The sequence below is a fragment of the Gekko japonicus genome, unplaced genomic scaffold (assembly GCF_001447785.1).
Source record: "Gekko japonicus isolate JY-2015 unplaced genomic scaffold, Gekko_japonicus_V1.1 scaffold2084, whole genome shotgun sequence".
NCBI classification, from domain to species: Eukaryota; Metazoa; Chordata; class Lepidosauria; order Squamata; family Gekkonidae; genus Gekko; species Gekko japonicus.
Window position 1 is genome coordinate 288,742 of NW_015169236.1, and position 19,613 is coordinate 308,354.

The following is a 19,613-nucleotide window of genomic DNA, read 5'->3' on the forward strand; positions in this document are numbered from 1 at the left end:
AAAATGTGTGTGTGTGTTTGAAGGCAATAATAATGATCCAAGCCATTGGTCACACCAAAATACTGTGAACATTAAAGCACAAGTTTGATGAGCAGGGTTTATGGCCCATAAAAATGTGTGTGTGTTTGAAGGCAATAATAATGAGAAGCTGCATTTGCTTCCCCTGCCCAGGCGTTTTTTTGTTTTTTTTAATACCCATCAGCAATATGCCAAGTTCTCTCATAATGATTCATCTCCAAGTCTGGTAACATAACAACTACGAATCCCAAAGTAAAATTAGCATGACAAAATATTGATTATTTATTTATTAAATTTATATCCCACCCTACCCCCAAAAATGGGCTCAGGGAGGCTCACAACATAAAATCAACAAACAGTAAAAACAGTAAAGCAATAAGTAGCAATAGCAGATAAACCAAACCCCTGAATTATATGGATTAATTACCCTAAGAAACTCCAGGGTCCGAATGGTATCCAGAGCAGTAGGGCACTGAGGGGGGGAAAAAATAACAGTCCTATGGACAGGACAGTGGAGTCAGAATAGACTAAGCGCCTGCCACCTCAACCAAAATACGGAAGGGGGGGGGTAGATGCAGTTGGTCATTAGTATACACCACTTTTTAATACTCCATCTTCTGCCCATAGCAGTTTTTGCTTCAAGACACAATATCAGGTCAATAATAACCTGAACAGAGTATGAAACTTTATGTCAGAAGAACAAGAAACCAGAAAACCCTTTTTCTGTAACTCAGAGACTGATGAAATCACACACCAATGCTGCTGGCAATTTTTTTTTTAAACAAGATTTATTAAAGCATCATTTATAACAAAGATGAAAATACATACAGATTAGAAGCATGCAACTGACATCTGACACAAATGTAGTTTTCTGTGTGCATTCTTCCGGCATTCACAGCACGTAGCAAAAATTTCAAACTGTAGTGCCAACTTCACGCTTCCTGAAAATATGGTTTCAAGGCATTGGATAACACAGTAAGGTAAGATAAAGGGTAAAAGTGCAAAAAGTAAATATATATAGTCGTATACCACGTTTGAACTCCTTCCTCTCCCTCTATAAAGCGAGGAATGAAAAAAACCTTATTGCCATCTGATCAGACTGTCCTTGTGAACTAATCTGTAGAATAATCTTTCTGAAGAGCCTGATCCTGAGAACTCTCGTCTCCCAAACTAAACATTCATCTCCCAAACTAATCTTGGTTATCCATGCTAATGCTAAAAAAAAAGTCAACGGAAACACGAACAAAGTTAAATACAAATATAGAGGTCCTTGCAGAATTAAACCCTAAGGCTTAGTAACTGTGTAAAGAGACCAATAAAATTAAAAGCTACCAAGATTTGAAGGGGGGGGGGGGAGAATCATCCCAATAAGAATATTTTGTTTAGTGTCGCTATATCAAATGCCTCTCAGCTCAACCACACAGTTTCATTCCTAAAGCCCTCAAATGTTTATTTAAGCGGTTTAACAGTATAAAAAAAGAGAAGCTGGTACAGATGTTTCAATATCAGTCGTGTTACTTCAAGCAGGGATGTAAGGAGGCGGAGGTTCCTTCTCAGGCATTTTTACTGCCATCTCATAGGTTGGCAGAACATACTGTAAGGGGGAAAGAAAGAGAGCATGAGAGGAAAGACTTTGCCAGACGGTGCACATGACGACAATCCATTTTTTTAGTTTGCTAGGTGCAGATCAAATTCTGAAAACCATATCCCAGTATTACTAATTGCACACTTCATGACAGTCCAGGGCTCAGTGTGCAGTTCTGTAATGCCGCGTGAAAGCTAGTTCTGTTCTAGCTGAAAGCCCCTAAAACAAGGACAGTAAACTCCCGAGCAGACTGAATGTTAGAACCTTTGCAGTGAAGTTCAGTGGTCGAGCCACTGGATTTCCATACTACTATGGAGATTTTTAACCTAAAAATGATGGGTTCTGCCGGTGATCTTGAACTGCATGAGGCAGAGTTACGACTTGATAAGCCCACTGACTTCAGTGGAATGAGAAGGGTGCAACTCTGCTTCGGATGGTCCTGCACTAGAGATGTAAAATTTCCGGAAATTTTGAAGCTCGGAAAACCCCCCGGGTTTTTTCCGTTTTTTTTCGGGGGGAAACGGAAATTTTCGGAAAAATTGAAAAAATGCTACATTAGCATTTCTTTTGTCTTTTCTAGATTGAAAGTCATTCTGTTACTTTAGGAACATAAAATATGACTATGGGCATTTTTACTTGGCATGAAATTATCACAACTAGCATATTAAAAATATAGTGTATCCAAACAATTATTACAAACAGAATACCCACCCACATGCAAAAACAAAACTGAAACTTTTTTATTTTCTTCTGACAATCGCACCTCCTAAAAAAAGAAATGCATCTTGTTCTTGCATTGGAGAGTTCAGTTTGTAACCTAGGACTTGCTTGTCCTCAGTGCACAGAAATTAGATCAATCTGATACCATATATATATATTAGAAATGATTTGGAAAATATTTGAACACCTTGTCTTAAAATATTTTATTCATCATGTTAAAATAAAACGTTCCATAATCAATTTTTTTTCTTTTCTTTTCTTTTTTCAATTTTTCAGAAAAAAAAAAGGCTTGAGGAAAAAAAACGGTTTTTTCCCTATTTTTTTCAGGTTTTTTCTGTGCCTTCACATCTCTACCCTGCACATCTCCTGGAGAATCCCCCCCCCCATTAATTGGGGGAAGGGTGGAGTAGAAGTCTTACCAAAAGATTCCTCCTCTGGTGTTGCAGAACTGGAAATTACCACAAACTTAATCTTCGAGTTTTGCCACTATTTTACCAGAAAAACTTTGATAAGGTCATTCTGAGGTGACTGTTCTATCTCAAAAGTGACAGCATGAATCATCACTTTTGTCATCTCGTTCAAGAACACATTGATCACAGTGAGAATTCTGAAAACATCCCCTTCTGAGAATTTAATTTGGCACTGATCCTTAGAAATCCATACCCACAAAAGTAATGCTGAACTAAAAATACTAAATGAATAAAGTCCCCTTCATTACCGCTCGCAGCTTTTATGTATGCTACAATACTGCAGCAGACACTTACAGAACTATAATCCAAACGGCTTCTCCACTGCAAGAGGCCGCTGTATTTCTTCAGAAGTGGATACTGATCAAATCTGAAAGCAGGACACCTGCTAAGTTTAAAAGCTACCAGATTGCCAGATGTATGTGTTCAGAACGTAACCAGAGGAACAGAATTTTCCAGCTTCCATGAAACTGCAGAGAAATTACTTGCTCTGAATTTATTATGCTGCTCATTTGCTACACGGCTTCTGTGATTTAAAAAAAATGACATCTTTGCTCAAGCCCTTACCTGAGCAAGACCCATGATTAATAATACATTTTGCAGCCAACTTTATTCTCATAAAATCAGGGAACTCAAGCCAAAGGCCATTAGACTTAAACCAAGTTGTTAGATTCTGCCTCTAAGAAACCTATGCATGATGAAGAATATGAAAGTCTGAAAGCCTGTAAGCATTTACGCTAGTCCAAAGGAGAGGCACAGTTCCACCAATTAACTGTTTCAGCATGCAAACTGACAGCTTAATTAGTCAGGCTTTATGAAGATTTTACCTGTGGAGGCGCTTCAAATGCAGGGTACACAGCTATCTCAGGCACGTTTCTGTTGATGATGTATTTATAGCAGTTCCATACACAGTTAATTAGGTAGGCCTGTAAAAGGGGGAGGGGAGAAGAGAGAAAGGGATAGTGGACTAAATCTGTGAATTACACAGACCTCAAACCAAACACATATACACATCAAAAACCATGTTAGAGAAGCTAATTCAATTATTTTTCCCAGCCTTTAAACAGTTTGACAATACAAATCAGGGCCATTACCATGTAAGGGACTATGGGCAATCAGTGCTACAACTTGCTGTACTTCCCATTGTGAACACTCTACAGATCACAGCATCAACACCAGAGGCTATCACATCTGTAGTATATCAGAAGCTAAGACCTTCCTCTCCACTGAACAGCATGCCAACAGCAGCAGAACAGAGGAAGACCAAAACAAGGCACAGAACAAAATTTACAAATGGAGCCTGATTGTTCCTAAATCCACTAATCTTGCAAAAAAAGAATTGTCACGTATAATCCTTAGAATAGCAACTGTAAATTCTGGGCCAGCACTCCAAGCAGAAATCTAAATCAGAGAACACAAATGACCACTGGTGCACCACAAGTGTGTTAGCCTGACCTGCTTTATCTACAGCAGGGGCAAGACTAAATGAGTAAGGGGCTCTTGGTCTGTGTATACAGAGTTCAGACTTCACCCAAGGATCCCACCCAAAGAGACAACGTGACAAGATTTGCAGTTGTAAAATCAGTTGCTCTCTTTACTGAATAATGTTTAATTCACAAGCACACAAAAACAGAATCACTCACTCATACATACAAGTTCCTTTAGATACAGAAAAAATAGAAAACTATCACTTTTACACTAAATGGATGGGAATGGAAAAGGGAAAACGGCATATACTTATCTGATCCAGAGCTCGACCTTCACACCGAAGAATGTGGGAATACAGAAGTTCTAACTTAAGGAAATCCTACTTCACACAGTTGGTACCAGCCAACACATGTGGGCTTCTTGGCTGCAGTCCAAGAAAGCACGTGAGAATTACCTATAGTCAGGGGTCTTTTTGTAGAAAAAGAGCTGCCGGAGCTCATTAGCATAACTCATTAGCATATGCCACACCCCCTGACATCACCGGAAGTGTGTCATAAGGCCACGCCCCCTGGCATCACCGGAAGTGTGTCATAAGGCCACATCCCCTGACATCACTGGAACCTCTTGATGACTGTTTTTTGTTTCTTGTCCTTGGCCCTTTCGGTCTGTTGGTTATGGTCCAGCTCCCCCTCTTCCTGTCACATGACTCTGATATCACATCCCGGGATGCTCCTTTGTGAGTGACTGGCATTAAAGCTATGAGTGAGCAATTTGGCTACTGCATAAATTAGTTTGCTCTGGAGGCATCTTTCCTGAATTAAGACAAAAATGTATGAGCCGGAGGCTAAAAAACTGTTAACGACCTTGTACTTAGAGGAAACACTGGACAAAACCCAGGTACCCTCAGGAGGTCCACCAGCAGGGCCAAAGCTCCAGGAACCCACCCCCTCTTGCCCCCCAAGCACCAAGAATGCAGAGCATCCCTTGCCCCAGACGTAAGAACATAAGAGAAGCCACGTTGGATCAGGCCAGTGGCCCATCCAGTCTAACACTTTGAGTCACACAGGGGCCAAAAATACCAGGTGCCCTCAGGAGGTCCGGCAGTGGGGCCACAACACCAGAAGCCCTCCCACTGCCCCCCCCAAGCACCAAGAATATAGAGCATCACTTGCCCTACACTGAGAGTTCCTATCTATACCTTGTGGCTAAACTGGTGGACTAGCAGCAGCACAGAAGGCCTGCCCCTAGCACTGCATCAGCCTACTATTGTAAGGTAAGCACAAATGGGAAACCATATACAAAAGATAAATACACTGTGTCACACATCAGCCAAAAATACCAGGTGCACTCAGGAGGTCTGGCAGTGGGGCCAGAACACCAGAAGCCCTCCCACTGCCCCCCCCAAGCACCAAGAATACAGAGCATCCCTTGCCCCAGACATAAGAACATGAGAGAAGCCAATGCTGGATCAGGCCAATGGCCCCTCCAGTCCAACACTCTGTTACACAAGGGCCAAAAATACCAGGGGCCAGGAAGCACGGGGAGGAGGGTGGCCGGGCCTCCCGGGGCGCCGCGGATCTCCTCCTCAAAGCAAAATAGCCAGTCCTAGCTTGCCCTCACTTCAGTGGTGCTTCAGAAAAGCCCAGGTGGCATCACCTTTGTGCCTCCAGGGAGCACCAGCTGAGAAACAGCTGCCTCCCTTGCAGGAGGATGCTTTTGTGACTGGCCACAACCCCCCATGGCAGCCATTTAGTGACTGGCTGTGCCACCCCACCTTGCCAGCCATTTCATGGAAGTGTCTTTTTCCTGTTCTCAAAATCCTCAAGTGCTCATAGCAAGCAGCATCATTCACTCAAACACTTAATCGGAGCCAGTGAGCTCTCTGTTCAGTCATGCCTTTAGGCAAACCACTGGGGGTAGCCTTGAACAGACTGCTGTGGCAACTAAGTACAAAATACCCCACACACGTTCTTAGTAATCTTCTCAACAACTGATTTATTTACTTCATTTATACCTGGCCTTTTCTCCCAATGGGGAAATAAGGTTGTTTGCCCTCTCTATTTTATCTTCACAACAACCTTGTGAGGTAGCAGTAGAGAAGAGAAAGAGTCCAGTAGCACATTAAAGACTAACAAAATTTGTGGCAGGGTATGAACTTTTGTGTCACTGCTTACCTCTTTTTCTTTTCTATTGCCACAGACAGACTAACATGGCTACCCATATCTATCTTGTGAGGTAGGTGAGGCCAAAATTGTGTGTGACCCATGGACACCTAGTAAGCTTCCATGGCAAAATGGGGATTGAGACTAGGATCCCTGGATCCCAGACTGACACTCTGACACCATACCGGCTCTTAACCCTGTAACAACCACCCTGTAAAGCAGGTGATCATCCCCATATTACAGACAGTGCAGACTGAGGCTATGAATGCCCGCAGCTGCCTGATTAATTTATGACCAAGGCAAGATTTGGGGACTTCCTGGCTCTCAGAAAGATCTTCTTTGCCACTTCAGCAATCTAGGTTGTCAGGAGCTCCCTGCCAAATGTACTTCACAGAATTGCAGAGAAGATAATTTAGAGCTGGGAAGTAATAAAACAATAATAATAAGCAGCAAGGAGAAGCTGTCTCCTCTTGGAAGGAAAGAGAGAGAGAGGACGTGAAACCCTGCATGTGGTTTTAGGTGACCCCCAAGGAGCCTGGTAGTGCCATTCTAGGCAGACTTACTCCCTTCTAAGACCAGGAGGGCAACTCTGCTTGGGATGGCCCCGCAACCGGGCCACGCTGGCTCTCAGCCCTGACTTCTCCTACCCCCACCCCAAATTGTGTGCACTGTTTGACTCACCAACAGGGTGCTTGGTATTCCAAGCCAGCTTCTGAGCTGCAGCTGTCACAGGTCTACGGAGTTCCCTGTAAGCTGTGGAGTCTTGTAAGCAAAAATTCTACTTTGTGAGCTACTGTTGTGAGCCAGTGATTTGGCTCCTGCATAAATTAGTTTGCTCTGGAGCCCTCCTTCTTGAGCGAAGACAGAAATGTGTGAGCCAGAGGCTAAAAAACTGTGAGCTAGTCAACCTAGCAGTCCAAAAGCAAGAAATTGCAAGTAGATAAATAGGGACCACTTCGGTGGGAAGGTAACAGCGTTCCGTGTGCCTTGGTGTTTAGTCATGCCGGCCACATGACCACGGAAACGTCTTCAGACAGCGCTGGCTCTTCGGCTTGGAAACGGAGATGAGCACCGCAACTCTAGAGTCGGATTCGACTGGCTTTCGAGCAAGGGAACCTTTACCTAGCTCACACTAACTCAGCTTAGAAGGAACACTCCTCATTCTTACATTCCACGAGTCCCCATGGGAGGGTACATATGAAAACTGTTAAACTGATTTTGAAAAACCCACATGTGTCTTGGAGGGGGGGGGGATCTGTGAAACAGCTAGCCACCATGTAACCAGTCCACATAGGGGAGAGACTAGCAGTGCCATAGCTATGCAGCAGCCAGCTTGTTAGCCTGACCTGCTTTATCTACAGCAGGGGCAAGACTAAATGAGTAAGGGGCTCTTGGTCTGTGTATACAGAGTTCAGACTTCACCCAAGGATCCCGCTTTTGGCGGGGCGCCGGTGCAGTTTGGCGCCCTAACGGCCAGCCCACCCTAGGCAATGCCTAGTGAGTGAGCGGCCCTGCACGTGGCTCTCCTCGCTAGCCCTCGAGAAACTTGTCGCGCGGGCTTCGAAGCCTTTTAACTATGGCGCGCACGTTCTGTTTCTTTCCGGCGCTCAACTCAGGACCGTTTGGGGCTGGCTGCTGGGAGCAGGAGGCGGGGCTGGGTCATGTGACTGCCCCGTTCCCTGGGCGGGTCACTCCCGGAGCGGGGCTCCGGAGCGCTCCCCCCCCATGAGACCCCTGCCTATAGTAGAGCTTAGGTTGCATAGTTGAGGTAGAAGATGGCTAGCAGGGTTCAAACTGTTGAACCTTGCAATTTATAACCTATGTTAGGGGGTTGGCATCTGTACCATCCTCCCATCTGTAGTCCATCCCATTACCTAACTTTATTGGTTACTAGGAGATGACGTGTCTACCTAGAGAGAGGGGGCAATATCAAAATCTAATCCTTTAACTCAGTGAATGCATCTGGTCAAGGTGTGAATGCTGGCTGCCAAGACAACCTTTGACTTGTAAATCACTTTAGCTTGGTCCCAAGCTGTAAACAGGAAACAGTCTCTTCAGATGCAAACCAGATTATCTCAGGGCTATGGGTTAGCTTGTAATTCCTCAATGGTGGACAAGTCCTTGGCTGACCACAATGGAGATGCCTTCTTCTTCCCAGGCTGGGTGGATGTGTGTGTGTGTGTGTCACTTCATTAGCATGAAAGTGCAGGCAGACTAGCAGCTTCTAGGTGCACCAGTCACATCAGCAATAGTACACAGCATCCCCAGCCCACAGATACTGGCAAGTATAGTCCGTGTGTGTGTGTCAGCAAAACAGAAACAAAAGGAATTTATATGCAACTTCCCCAACAAGTGCAACTATCATGTCTCTTGGAAAACACAAGGCATCAAGGTGGATACAGCAAAAATGAACACACACACACAAAGGCGGGGGGGGGGGGGGTCCAACCCAGAACAGAGCAGGCAACCCAAACAGTTGAAAAACAGAAAAATCCTTATATATGGAATTAACAGTGTCAATTAAAAAGCTAAAATTATATTCCTGCAAAACGGACTCTGATGTGGTATATGACTACAACTGCTAGAATGACATATGCTCAATGCTGGAAACAAGAAAGAACTCCCGGAATTTGGGAGTGGCTAAATAAGTTACTTTTTATGGTTGAAATGGATAAAATGACAAGAAAGCTTAAGAACCAGAAAGCAGAAGAATTTTTTGCGGACTGGAAAGACTTTAAAGAATATTTAGAGAAATATTGGGATGTAAAAAACAACTTATTTTGCTTTGATAACTATTGAAAAAAGAAGGTTATTTAGAATAAGTTTAAATATATAAGAACAACAGTTAAAAGATATGTTACCGGTAGAATTTGATCAATGAGTAAGGGGGGAAAGAGGGAAATACAAGATTTGGGTTGGAGGTTGGAGCACTGTGGGAAGTCAGAAGGGGTAGGTAATTAGGAGAAAGGGATATATGACAGTTTGTAAGGTGATGTATAGTTTGATTTATTGATATATCCTAATAAAAATTGTTTTTTAAAAAAGCTAAAATTATATTCCAAAAACTTTAATTAAATTATAAATATAACAAACTGAATCAAAATACATCAGTCTTTGGTAACATATATAGGTACCTTCCCCTAGTGTAAAAAGCCTATTTCAGTAAAACAGCACTTGTACACATGGGGGACACATAGTTACAAGCATCTTTCCTGTGGCCAAGTACAGTTATAAATAACATAAAATACATGTAAACCAAATGTGTTTCGGTCTTGAGGCCTTTCTCAGTGGTTTAAATCTGTACAATACAAACCAGTTAAAATTACAAACATGCCTGACCACATCCCTTAACACCCAGATGTAATTTTTTTTTTTACATGGACTAGGTATCTCTCTATGTTGTTAATTAGGATCATCAGAGGTAACTATCCAGATGGTTGATGTTAGTGGTCCAAATTTCTCCATAAGCAATGTCAGGAAGAAGCACTGCCCAATGGAAACCAAATGCAATATTCACCATCTCTGGCTCATCAGAGCAGGAAGGCTTTTGGTAATATTGAACACCTATGTGCCCTAAAAAGAACATGAACAAATTCCCCAAGGCAGGATGTACCAGGATCCCCCAAACTAGCTTCAAAAAGAAAGTGCTGAATGAGAATTCATTAAGAAGTTCAGTACACCATTTCCCCAAGGCTGAACAAGGACATGGGACTTCTTACTCACTGTAGGTATGATCTTCGTGAAACCTGTGACTCCCTAGCCATTACAGGTCTTAACTAGTTTAGAAAAACTAATGAATGGTACCTGTACTTTTGCAGTGAATTTTACATAGTTATGCGTTGCCCTGTACCTCCTGCTTTTCAGGCCCTTTTGACCCTGCTGCTCACTCCCCCCCCACACACACTACATTAAAAGTTTGCCTGCAAGCCACTATACTGCATCTGAAGAAGTGGGCTATAAGCCATGCCGGTGTGAAAATTTTCTTGGCCTTTAAAGTTTCACTAGATTCCTGTTGAATTCTACAGCTGACAGGCATCATTACTATAAAAAAAATAATCATCCCTAACTGACCAAGTAGGCAAATTCTTTGCATGCAGGATACCCCAGTTAACACTCTCCCCTTCCCCATTGTTCTCAGAGATGTTCAAGAAAACACATGCCTGAACGTCTATACTTAAAAGGTGACGTATGATGGCGGTTTTAGTCCACACAAACAGTTTGCCCAAGCAATCAACGCAGTTCAGGAATGCGTTGTCCTAGAACAAGACAGGCTGATCTATACAAATTAACAGAGCAAAAATATCCAAGTCAATGTCCCGGACTGATAATGATAGGCAACTCCGTATCTGAGTCCCACCGAGGATCACATCCAAGTTCTAACTCATTTTTAAAAATAGTTCTCCTGTTCTATGCAAGTTAGGAAGAGATACCTGCCCCGTCCCTTTAAAAGAGGAGCTCATTTTTGAGGGACACAAATAGATTTCAACCTGCTAGCAGGGCTTTTGTCCCTGGCCGCTAAGTATTTTTACTCAAATTTCTAGTTTATGAAGCTGCCTTATACTGAATCAGACCCCTGATCCATCAAGGTCAGTACTGTCTGCGCAGACTGGTAGCGGCTCTCCAGGATCTCAGGCGGAGGTCTTTTTACCTGGTTCTTTTGTTTTAACTTGAGCTGCCAGGAATTGAACCTGGGACCTTCTGCATACAAAGCAGAGGCTCTATGGCTGAACCACAGCCTCTTCCTCTCTGATCAAAGGATCACCAATTTTGCTTTTCACACTGGGTGTTAGGTTTTAGTGACAACATGAAAACTTATGGTTAAAAATGGCTCTGAAGTTCATTCCCCTTTGGATCGGCGTAAGAGCTTTGCTAGCTCAGAAAGTGTGGATCACAAGTAATGAGTTATTCTTGGGCCTGAATGGTAAATCTGAAGCAAAAACATTTCCTTGCTGACTTCTACTCACTGGTCCATCATATCTCAACTGATCCGTCCTGCTGAGAGGGAGTGATGTAGTGGCAGCAGCAGGCAGCCAAAGAAAAAAATGCTGTCTCCCCCCAAGTGTTTTGGGTATCAATGGTGCACAGAGCATTCTGGACACTTCCCAGGATGCACCTGGTGGTTGCAACCAATGTACGGTGTCGTCCTCTCAGGCATAAATGATTCTCTTGGGATCATGTTTTATTCTTACATCACTTAAAGAAAATAAATAAAAACCCACTGAGGAGGTTTACAACTATCTTAAGATTTTCTAGCACTGATCCATGCTCAGCTATCAAGAAGATGCAGGAAGGACTTAAAAGTTAAGTGGTACAGCAGTTCCAACATATTGCCATGCATTTATGCTGGCTAGATTTAATGCGCTACCATCTGCACTCCTGTCAAGAAGATACAAAAATATTAATCTAATTGTAGATTTTGTCTTTGCCTTGCGAACCTGATTGAAACATCAGTTCACATCTTTGCCATTGTAGATTCTATGTACAGGCACGCTTGGATTTACTGGAACCTCTGCTGGCCGATAAGAAAATGTTCTTTCAGCAGAAAATTCTATCAATCTTATTGGCAGGGGTTGACCAAAAAATTACTGTTCCTTTGGCAAAGTTTCTATGTGCTGCAACGAAAATATGAGCTGAGATAACATCCAGCGCATAATTTACTCAGATTCTAAACATTTAACTGTAGGTACCTTAAGACAAGTGATGCATCAAGAGATTTAACGCAGTAATTAATTTTATATTAGTGTTTTTAATCTGTTTTACTTTGCTTCTCAATAGTCTGTGGGCTGTACTAAAAACTGAACTGAACTGTGCACGAAATACAGTTTAGATGCCACTGTAACTCCAGTAAAGAGATATCAAGTAGCAAGGCTTGTAGAGACACCTACTGGGACTTGAGAACTACTATTGAGAGCAGTTAACTGGAAAGACCAGTCAGAATGCTCAAGTCAACAACTGTCCTAAATACAAAGAAACTGTCAAGAATACATTAGATAGACACTTGCACCTTAACGAAAGATCCAGTAGTATGCAGGATCTGAAAACTTACCTTTAAGATGATGACTAAGGCAAAGAACACCAAGACAACGAACAGAAGGTAGCTTGAGTCAATGGTAAGGAGGTCCTCTTTGTATGGGAAATCTGGCTAAAGAAAACAGTCACACTTTAAACAGCAGAACAGTGCTAAGTTCCCAGGAGACCTGACGGTAGGCACTTATTTCAAAGCAACTACATAATGCTGACTTTTGCCTTCATTTTCTATTTATTTATTAATTAGATTTTTATCCCGCCCTCCCGCCGAAGCGGCTCAGGGCGGCTTACAACAAATAAAAACCAGTAAAATTAATACATCACGTCTAAAAAACCATCAACCATCATCTAATTTCCTTCCCGTTGTGAAGGAAACATCGATAAACCAGCTGCCCATGGAACCCGCACCATTTGTGAATGCTATGAGGGTGCTACTACCACCACTACCTTGAAGCCATACAAGACAGACCTACATGAGTCTCTTGACTCATACGCACCCAGCGTTATACTGGAATCAAAAGCAAAGCCCAACTCTCAGGACAATTTCCAAAGATGGCATCAAACAAAAAAGTTTATTAAAAAGTTGTGATGTCACCCATCAGAAGTACAAGCAGACCTCCACTCCCACCTGTGCGCGACAGGTAACAGAGATATGAAGTAGCCTGTATCATTCCATAAGCACTCTTGCTAATTAAAGTGGGTTTTTAAAAAATCAAATAGTGAGGCTAAGATGATCCATAGACATAGTGTGTGAGCACACACTTTGTTCTGTCACGGCTAGAAGGCTGGGCTAGATTCTGGGTTCAAATTCCCGTTTTGCCAGGAAGCTCAGGAGGCGACTGTGGGCCTGTCACACACACACACACAGCCTCAACTACCCTAAAAGTCTGTTTCACTGACAAATTAAGGGGAAGGAAGGTGGGCTAAAAATGTACATAAAACAAGTAAGTTACACTTAAGATATTTACCAGCTGGTCCAAGTAGTCTTTTATTCTTGGCAAGTACGTCAGAGAACTTACAGCCACCAGACAACTGAGGACAAAGTCAAAAAGCTGGTAACAGAAGAATGGAATCAGCCAGCCAACTCGGTGCTAGAAATGCAAAACAAAGAATGAGCGGGTCAGTTCTGAAATTCAACCAGCGCGATTCGGATCTGAAAAACATTTGTGTGTACTCACCGCAATGGCTCCATAAACCATCATAGCACTGATTGTGAACATGAGGAGAGAGATGGCGAAGACAACACATGCATTTTCTAGGGGGGGGGAGGGGAAAAACAAAACAAAATAGAAGCGTCCATCAAGACTCAGATACTGTTAATACAACATGGAAGTTTGTGTTTTCAATAAAGCCAATCTGTTGAATGTGTAGTTCGGGGATTCGAGTGGTGGGCTGGACACCAGCCTTTACAGTGTGTATTAGAACACAACACGAAGTATGAGATGTGGTAGAAAGGAAGACACGATAGGCATACATCTCTCTCTGCTAAAAGAAGAAGAAGAAGAGGAGATTGGATTTATACCCCGCCCTTCACTACCCGAAGGAGTCTCAGAGCGGCTTACAAACTCCTTTCCCTTCCCCTCCCCACAACAGACACCCTGTGAGGTGGGTGGGGCTGAGAGAACTCTGACACAAACTGCTCTTTTTCAAGGACAGCTGTGCCAGAGCTTGTGGTTGACCCAAGGTCACATCAGCAGGTGCAAGTGGAGGAGTGGGGAATCAAACCCGGTTCTCCCAGATTAGAGTCCGCGCACTTAACCACTACACCAAACTGAACCACTACTTTGGACTGTGCAGAATATCCATAAGGCCAAAGGGACATTCCAGCACATGGCAGGCCCATCAGGATGAACGTTTACACAAAGAAGTCTACTTAGAAGCCTGATGGAGCTCACTTCCAGGTCACCAGCCATACCCTTCAGAGACAGTGGGCAGGAGTTGTATCTCTGCTTTCTGGCTAACCTTAGGGTCTATTTGAAGTCCTTTGCACTTGAAGCATGTTTACTGAAAGTATTACACCAGCCACCATCTTCAGCTTAGAGAAAATAAAGGGGGAACCTCAGCATACGGTATGCAAAAAGGGAGAAAATGCTGTGGAAAAACCATCAACGATATGAATGTGTTCTGCACTAAAATAAAAACAAATTTATTCAGCAACAGTCTGTTGCATATTATTTCTATTTCATGCTAATTTGTTAATTCTGTATTAAGGTTGGTGGTCACAGCCCAACACTTACTGCCTATAATGTTAGTATGTTCCCAAGCATTATTTCTCAGCAATAAGAGCTCTTGAACATGACACAATACATATGTATGGATATTACACTATGCTCAGACAACATACAAAAAGTGTGCATAGATTTCCCATGACAAAATGGTGTCACTGATATATGGCGGAAATTTCTTATGCAGCCCTGTGCAGCAGGTGTACAGATGTACCCGTTTCCCAGGTATGTATCCACAAGATTATTGCAGGCCAGCAGTTCTCAGCTTATGATTATGATGAGCTGAGAACTGCTGGCCTGCAATAATTTTGTAAATACATTCGGTGAAATCTGGTTCCAAATACTGCATGGGGCTCCAGTTAGTTTTCTCCACCTTTTGCACACGTTGAGAACTGTTAGTCTACAATAATTCCATGAATATGGAAGCCAGTTTGGTGTAGTGGTTAAGTGTGCGGACTCTAATCTGGGAGAACCGGGTTTGATTCCCCACTCCTCCCCTTGCACCTGCTGATGTGACCTTGGGTCAGTCACAAGCTCTGGCACAGCTGTCCTTGAAAAAGAGCAGTTTGTGTCAGAGTTCTCTCAGCCCCACCCACCTCACAGGGTGTCTGTTGTGGCGAGGGGAAGGGAAAGGAGTTTGTAAGCCGCTCTGAGACTCCAAGTGAAGGGCGGGGTATAAACCCAATCTCTTCTTCTTCTTCTTCATATATTCTGTGAAAGTTGGTTCCAAGTTATATGCACAGCCACTGCATAAGAAATTTCTGCCTTATATCAGTGACACCATTTTGTCATGGGAAGTCTATGGGCACTTTTTGTATATTGTCTGAGGGCGTAGTGTAATATCCATACATATGTATTGTGTCATGTTCAAGAGCTATTATTGCTATGAAAAAGTGTCTGGAAGCATACGAACATTGTAAGCAGTAACTGTTGGGCTGTGTGACCACCAACCTTAACACAGAATTAACTCATTAGCATGAAATATAAAGAATATGCAACAGACTATTGCCTAATAAATTTGTTTTTATTTTAGTACAGAACACATTCATACTGTTGATGCCTTTTCCTTAGCGTTTTCTTTCTTTTTGCATCATCTTCAACTTGGTTCAGGAGTTGACAAGCAGTTGTTAAATATTCATACTTAAAAAGGAGGGAGGAAGCCAAGTAGACCCAGGGGAGCTCTTGGCCATAGTCTCACATCCACAATGTACTCTCCATGCTTTCCCCATGCACAGTGACCCAAAGCGGCAAAGTAACGAGAATTAATTTTCAACACGCACAATTCAAAACTCCCCCAAATAATAAGATATTACATCGTTCTAGAAAAGCAGCTATGGAGCAACATGACTCAGCAGGGGGTTGTGGCAAACGGCGTATCTAACTAACCGAGATAATGTTTGGTTAAGAAAAGCTGCACAAAACTGACATGATGAGGAAGAGCACCTCCAGATGAACTGTCTCGTTTAGATTTCCCCCCCAGAAACATTTTGTTGTTCAAAAGGAAAGGTCCTTTCATAGCTCCCCACAAATCCACCGTGTAGATTGCGAGATCGCGGGCTTTCTCAGATGAGGGGCCCCTGGCCCTCCCCCCCCCACACACACTTCCCTCAGCCAAGCCTCTCCCACTGCTTCGGCCACCTCCAAGCTTCAACAGTAAGATTTACAAGACGCCCCCCCCCTTCCATTCCCCCCAAGTTTTCCAGAGCACACCAAGGACTTGGTGGGGCAGGGGGAGATAAGCAGCAAGGATGCCATGGCTTTGCTCAGTAGCAGATTCTCAACAGTATGCATCACAAATCACTGTTTAAAAAGAACTGGAATATGTCACGCCAATACTGTGACAAGTTTCCTGAGAAATACAAATTTGTACTTAATGGGGGGGGGGGAGTTGTTTATGTGGGAAGAAAGCAAGAGTCTTTGACTGTACAGCTATCTACACCTACCAGCCACTGTCTCAGACGCATAGTAGTTACCAATGACTTCATACTGGATGTCAACTGTTGGCACGGTATTGGGGTGAGTCACTTCGACGGTCAACAAGATGCCCATCAAGAGATTCATCACCTGCAAGAGAACACAGTTGAAAGAAACTGAGTACCCAGAAGACAAATGCTTCACTGAGTTACACATTTACTAATCTACAATTTTCCGGCATGGCCATGAGCATGTCTACTCAAGAGCCAGTCCTGGTGCATCTTGCCTCCTCCCTAATAACCACATTCGTCACTGCAACCATGGGGCTCTGCCTTCATATCAACTCTTCCACACTCCACATGATTTTGGGAATCATGAAAAGGCTAAAAAAATGCAAAGGAAATCTGCTTTCATAATCCATTTCAGCATTCAACTGGGAAGTTTTGAAGAACAGAGCAACGAGCCACAGAACCACATACGCTATGGATATCTCAGTAAGCAATTATATTATGGGCCTCCTGAGCAGCAGAAGCATCCTTAGGTCATGGCAACGAACCTCCCGAAGGAGGAAGAACAGTGCCCCTAGGGTAAAAGGTAGGATGGGAATATTATTGTAGCCATTCTTTCCAAGCATGGGTGCAAGGGAGAGCAGGGCTAACACTCTGGATTATTTATACTCTCTTGCTGTTGTTTCGGTCTTTAAAGGCCAGGAGGGATAACTTAATAGTGCTCCAGTGTGCCCCCCCCCCAAAAGCTTTTATGGAAGTGGAAGGAAAGAAGGAACCGATAAGTGAATGAAGGAGCAATTAAATGTTGATATAATAACCTTCTGGAGATGGACAATAATGCCGCCCCACAAGTGAAATGGTTATATTTTGCTGGGACGGGTGTCTCAAGTTCTAGATGGGTCTATAAACAGGAACAGCGCTCACGTCAATGATCCGAAACAGGATAGCCTATCTTTAATTTCCCCAGTGTAATGCGCTTTTTTACAAATCAAATGACTTGTTAAAATGTAATTGCCTTAACTGGGCAAACTTCTTAATTCCTTTGGCACTTCTGTTAAACATGTACCAAGCTGTGTCCTGCTACAATCAACATGACAAGAATGTGTCTAACTATGATGTGTTTGTAAGTGATATGTCGTGTGTGCACACTTGGGGAAGGCTGACATTTGAGTGGGACTGATAAGGTACCGTGTTCTCCCGAAAATAAGACACTGTCTTATATTTATTTTTTCTCAAGAAGACACACTAGGGCTTATACCACAAATGCATAGAAATCCTGCTAGGGCTTATTTTTGGGGTAGGTCTTATTTTCGGGGAAACAGGGTAGAAAAGCAAGAAGTCATGGCTGAACAGTTTAAATACAACGGTCCTGAATGTAAGATTAACCCCAGCCCCAAAACTGTGACACATTTTAAAGAACTGTACACATGTGTGCAATTGTAATAGGACCAATAGGACCTCCTTTTGGCCAAATCAGTAATTTAAGGGCAATGTCATTTAGAAACAAAAATTAAACCACCTGGCAGTGACCAATCATAATTTACTCCAACTTACGGTCCCAGTCAGGAATGTATAAAAAGGCCATGAATCTGGCCAGAGGCTGAGAAGACTGGATCTGGGGCGATCAAGTTGGAGCGGTAAGCTTACACCTACCCAAGGGATCAGCAGAGGTTCTGTCTTGATCTGGGCCAACTAAGCTCAGGGCTCTACTGACGCAGCTGGCAAGGTTAATCACAACAATGCCGCAATATAAGGACTATATAAACTGCAGAAATATTTTGCAACCTCTGAATAACAGAAGTGTGCGGCGCTTAGCAGGTCTTGTTCTGTTCCAAGTGTAATCCGCCAGAGATTACAAAGGTCCCTTGACCAGTGGGGCTATTGGGTCAGACCAAAAGTATGGGGGTCAGCAGGAGGTTGCAGGGGCAGCCTGGGAAGGGAAAACCCTCAGTCTGCACCCAGCAGGCAGACTCCTGTAGTCCCTTTGGCTGGTGGAGAAACAGGAACTGTGCAGGCAGGCAGACCGTTTTCAAACGCAACTGGGTAGGAAAGTTACAACGCTGCACTTGGTTCATGCTAGAAAGCTGACCAAGGATTAAGCATAACAAAGGCTGTAAACCACCTTTTTTCAGTTTACTTTTATTCATGTAAATATCTGCAAGCCAGTCACAGGTGTTGTATCCACATAACATATGGTGGATTTCATCGGGAAACGTCAGTGGTGCACACACACAAAAACCCACCACCCTTAGGCTGTAGCATGTTTGGACTGGCACACCTCAAGTGTGACAGTGGACAAAGCGGAGGCGATGCTATTCCACTTCCTCTTGCTTTCAACCTGGATGATACCTGCAGCTCCTTTTTTAAAAAAAAGTTTCTGTAACAGACCTTGTAAAAGTTCAGTGCCCTTCAGCTTTGTTTATTCAAACTGTGCCTAAGAGGACAGGCACTCTCTTCCTTTTCCCTGGGGTGGGAGAGGAACAGAGAAATACCGGAAGAGGAGAGACGCAAAGCTTCCACTGTATTGCTGTCATTTATCCCTTCTACAAAGGGGGAGGGGGGGGCAAAGGAATGTGCTCTACCTGTTTCCATACACTCCCTCCAGGTTGGAAGAATTTAGTGTGACCCACATAGATATATTAATTCTGGAAATTTTGAAACCATGGGGGAAAGTAGGGTTTTTCTCCCCCAAGGGGGTTGGGAGCGTAAGGTATAGAAAAAAGGAAGTTTGGCATGAAGCTGAAATAGAAGGAGGAGGGGGGGAGATTGGATTTATACCCCGCTCTTCTCAGAGCATCTTACAAACTCCTTTCCCTTCCCCTCCCCACAACAGACACCCTGTGAAGTAGGTGGGGCCGAGGGAGCTCTTTCAAGGACAACTCTGACAGAACTATGGCTTGCCCAAGGTCATCCAGCAGCTGCAGGTGGAGGAGTGGGGAATCAAACCCAGTTCTCCCAGATTAGAGTCCACGCACTTAACCACTACACCAAACTGGCTATACAGAATACTTGTCCATTTACGGCTCAGACCTACCCAGGGTTACTCTAATCAGGCCTCT

General features: G+C 43.4%; 1 protein-coding gene across 1 annotated transcript in view; it reads right to left on the reverse strand.

Moving 5' to 3' along the window:
* Positions 1-785: 785 nt before the first annotated feature.
* Positions 786-19,613, reverse strand: part of LAPTM4A (lysosomal protein transmembrane 4 alpha) — a 34,933-nt gene continuing 16,105 nt past the window's right edge. The window contains exons 2-7 of the mRNA XM_015416448.1: positions 16,576-16,696; positions 13,586-13,662; positions 13,376-13,498; positions 12,427-12,522; positions 3,618-3,716; positions 786-1,612 (exon numbers count right to left, since the gene is read on the reverse strand). Of these exons, the coding sequence (XP_015271934.1) occupies positions 1,538-1,612; positions 3,618-3,716; positions 12,427-12,522; positions 13,376-13,498; positions 13,586-13,662; positions 16,576-16,696 (591 nt within the window). The 3' untranslated portion in view covers positions 786-1,537. The remainder of the gene's footprint in view (positions 1,613-3,617; positions 3,717-12,426; positions 12,523-13,375; positions 13,499-13,585; positions 13,663-16,575; positions 16,697-19,613) is intronic.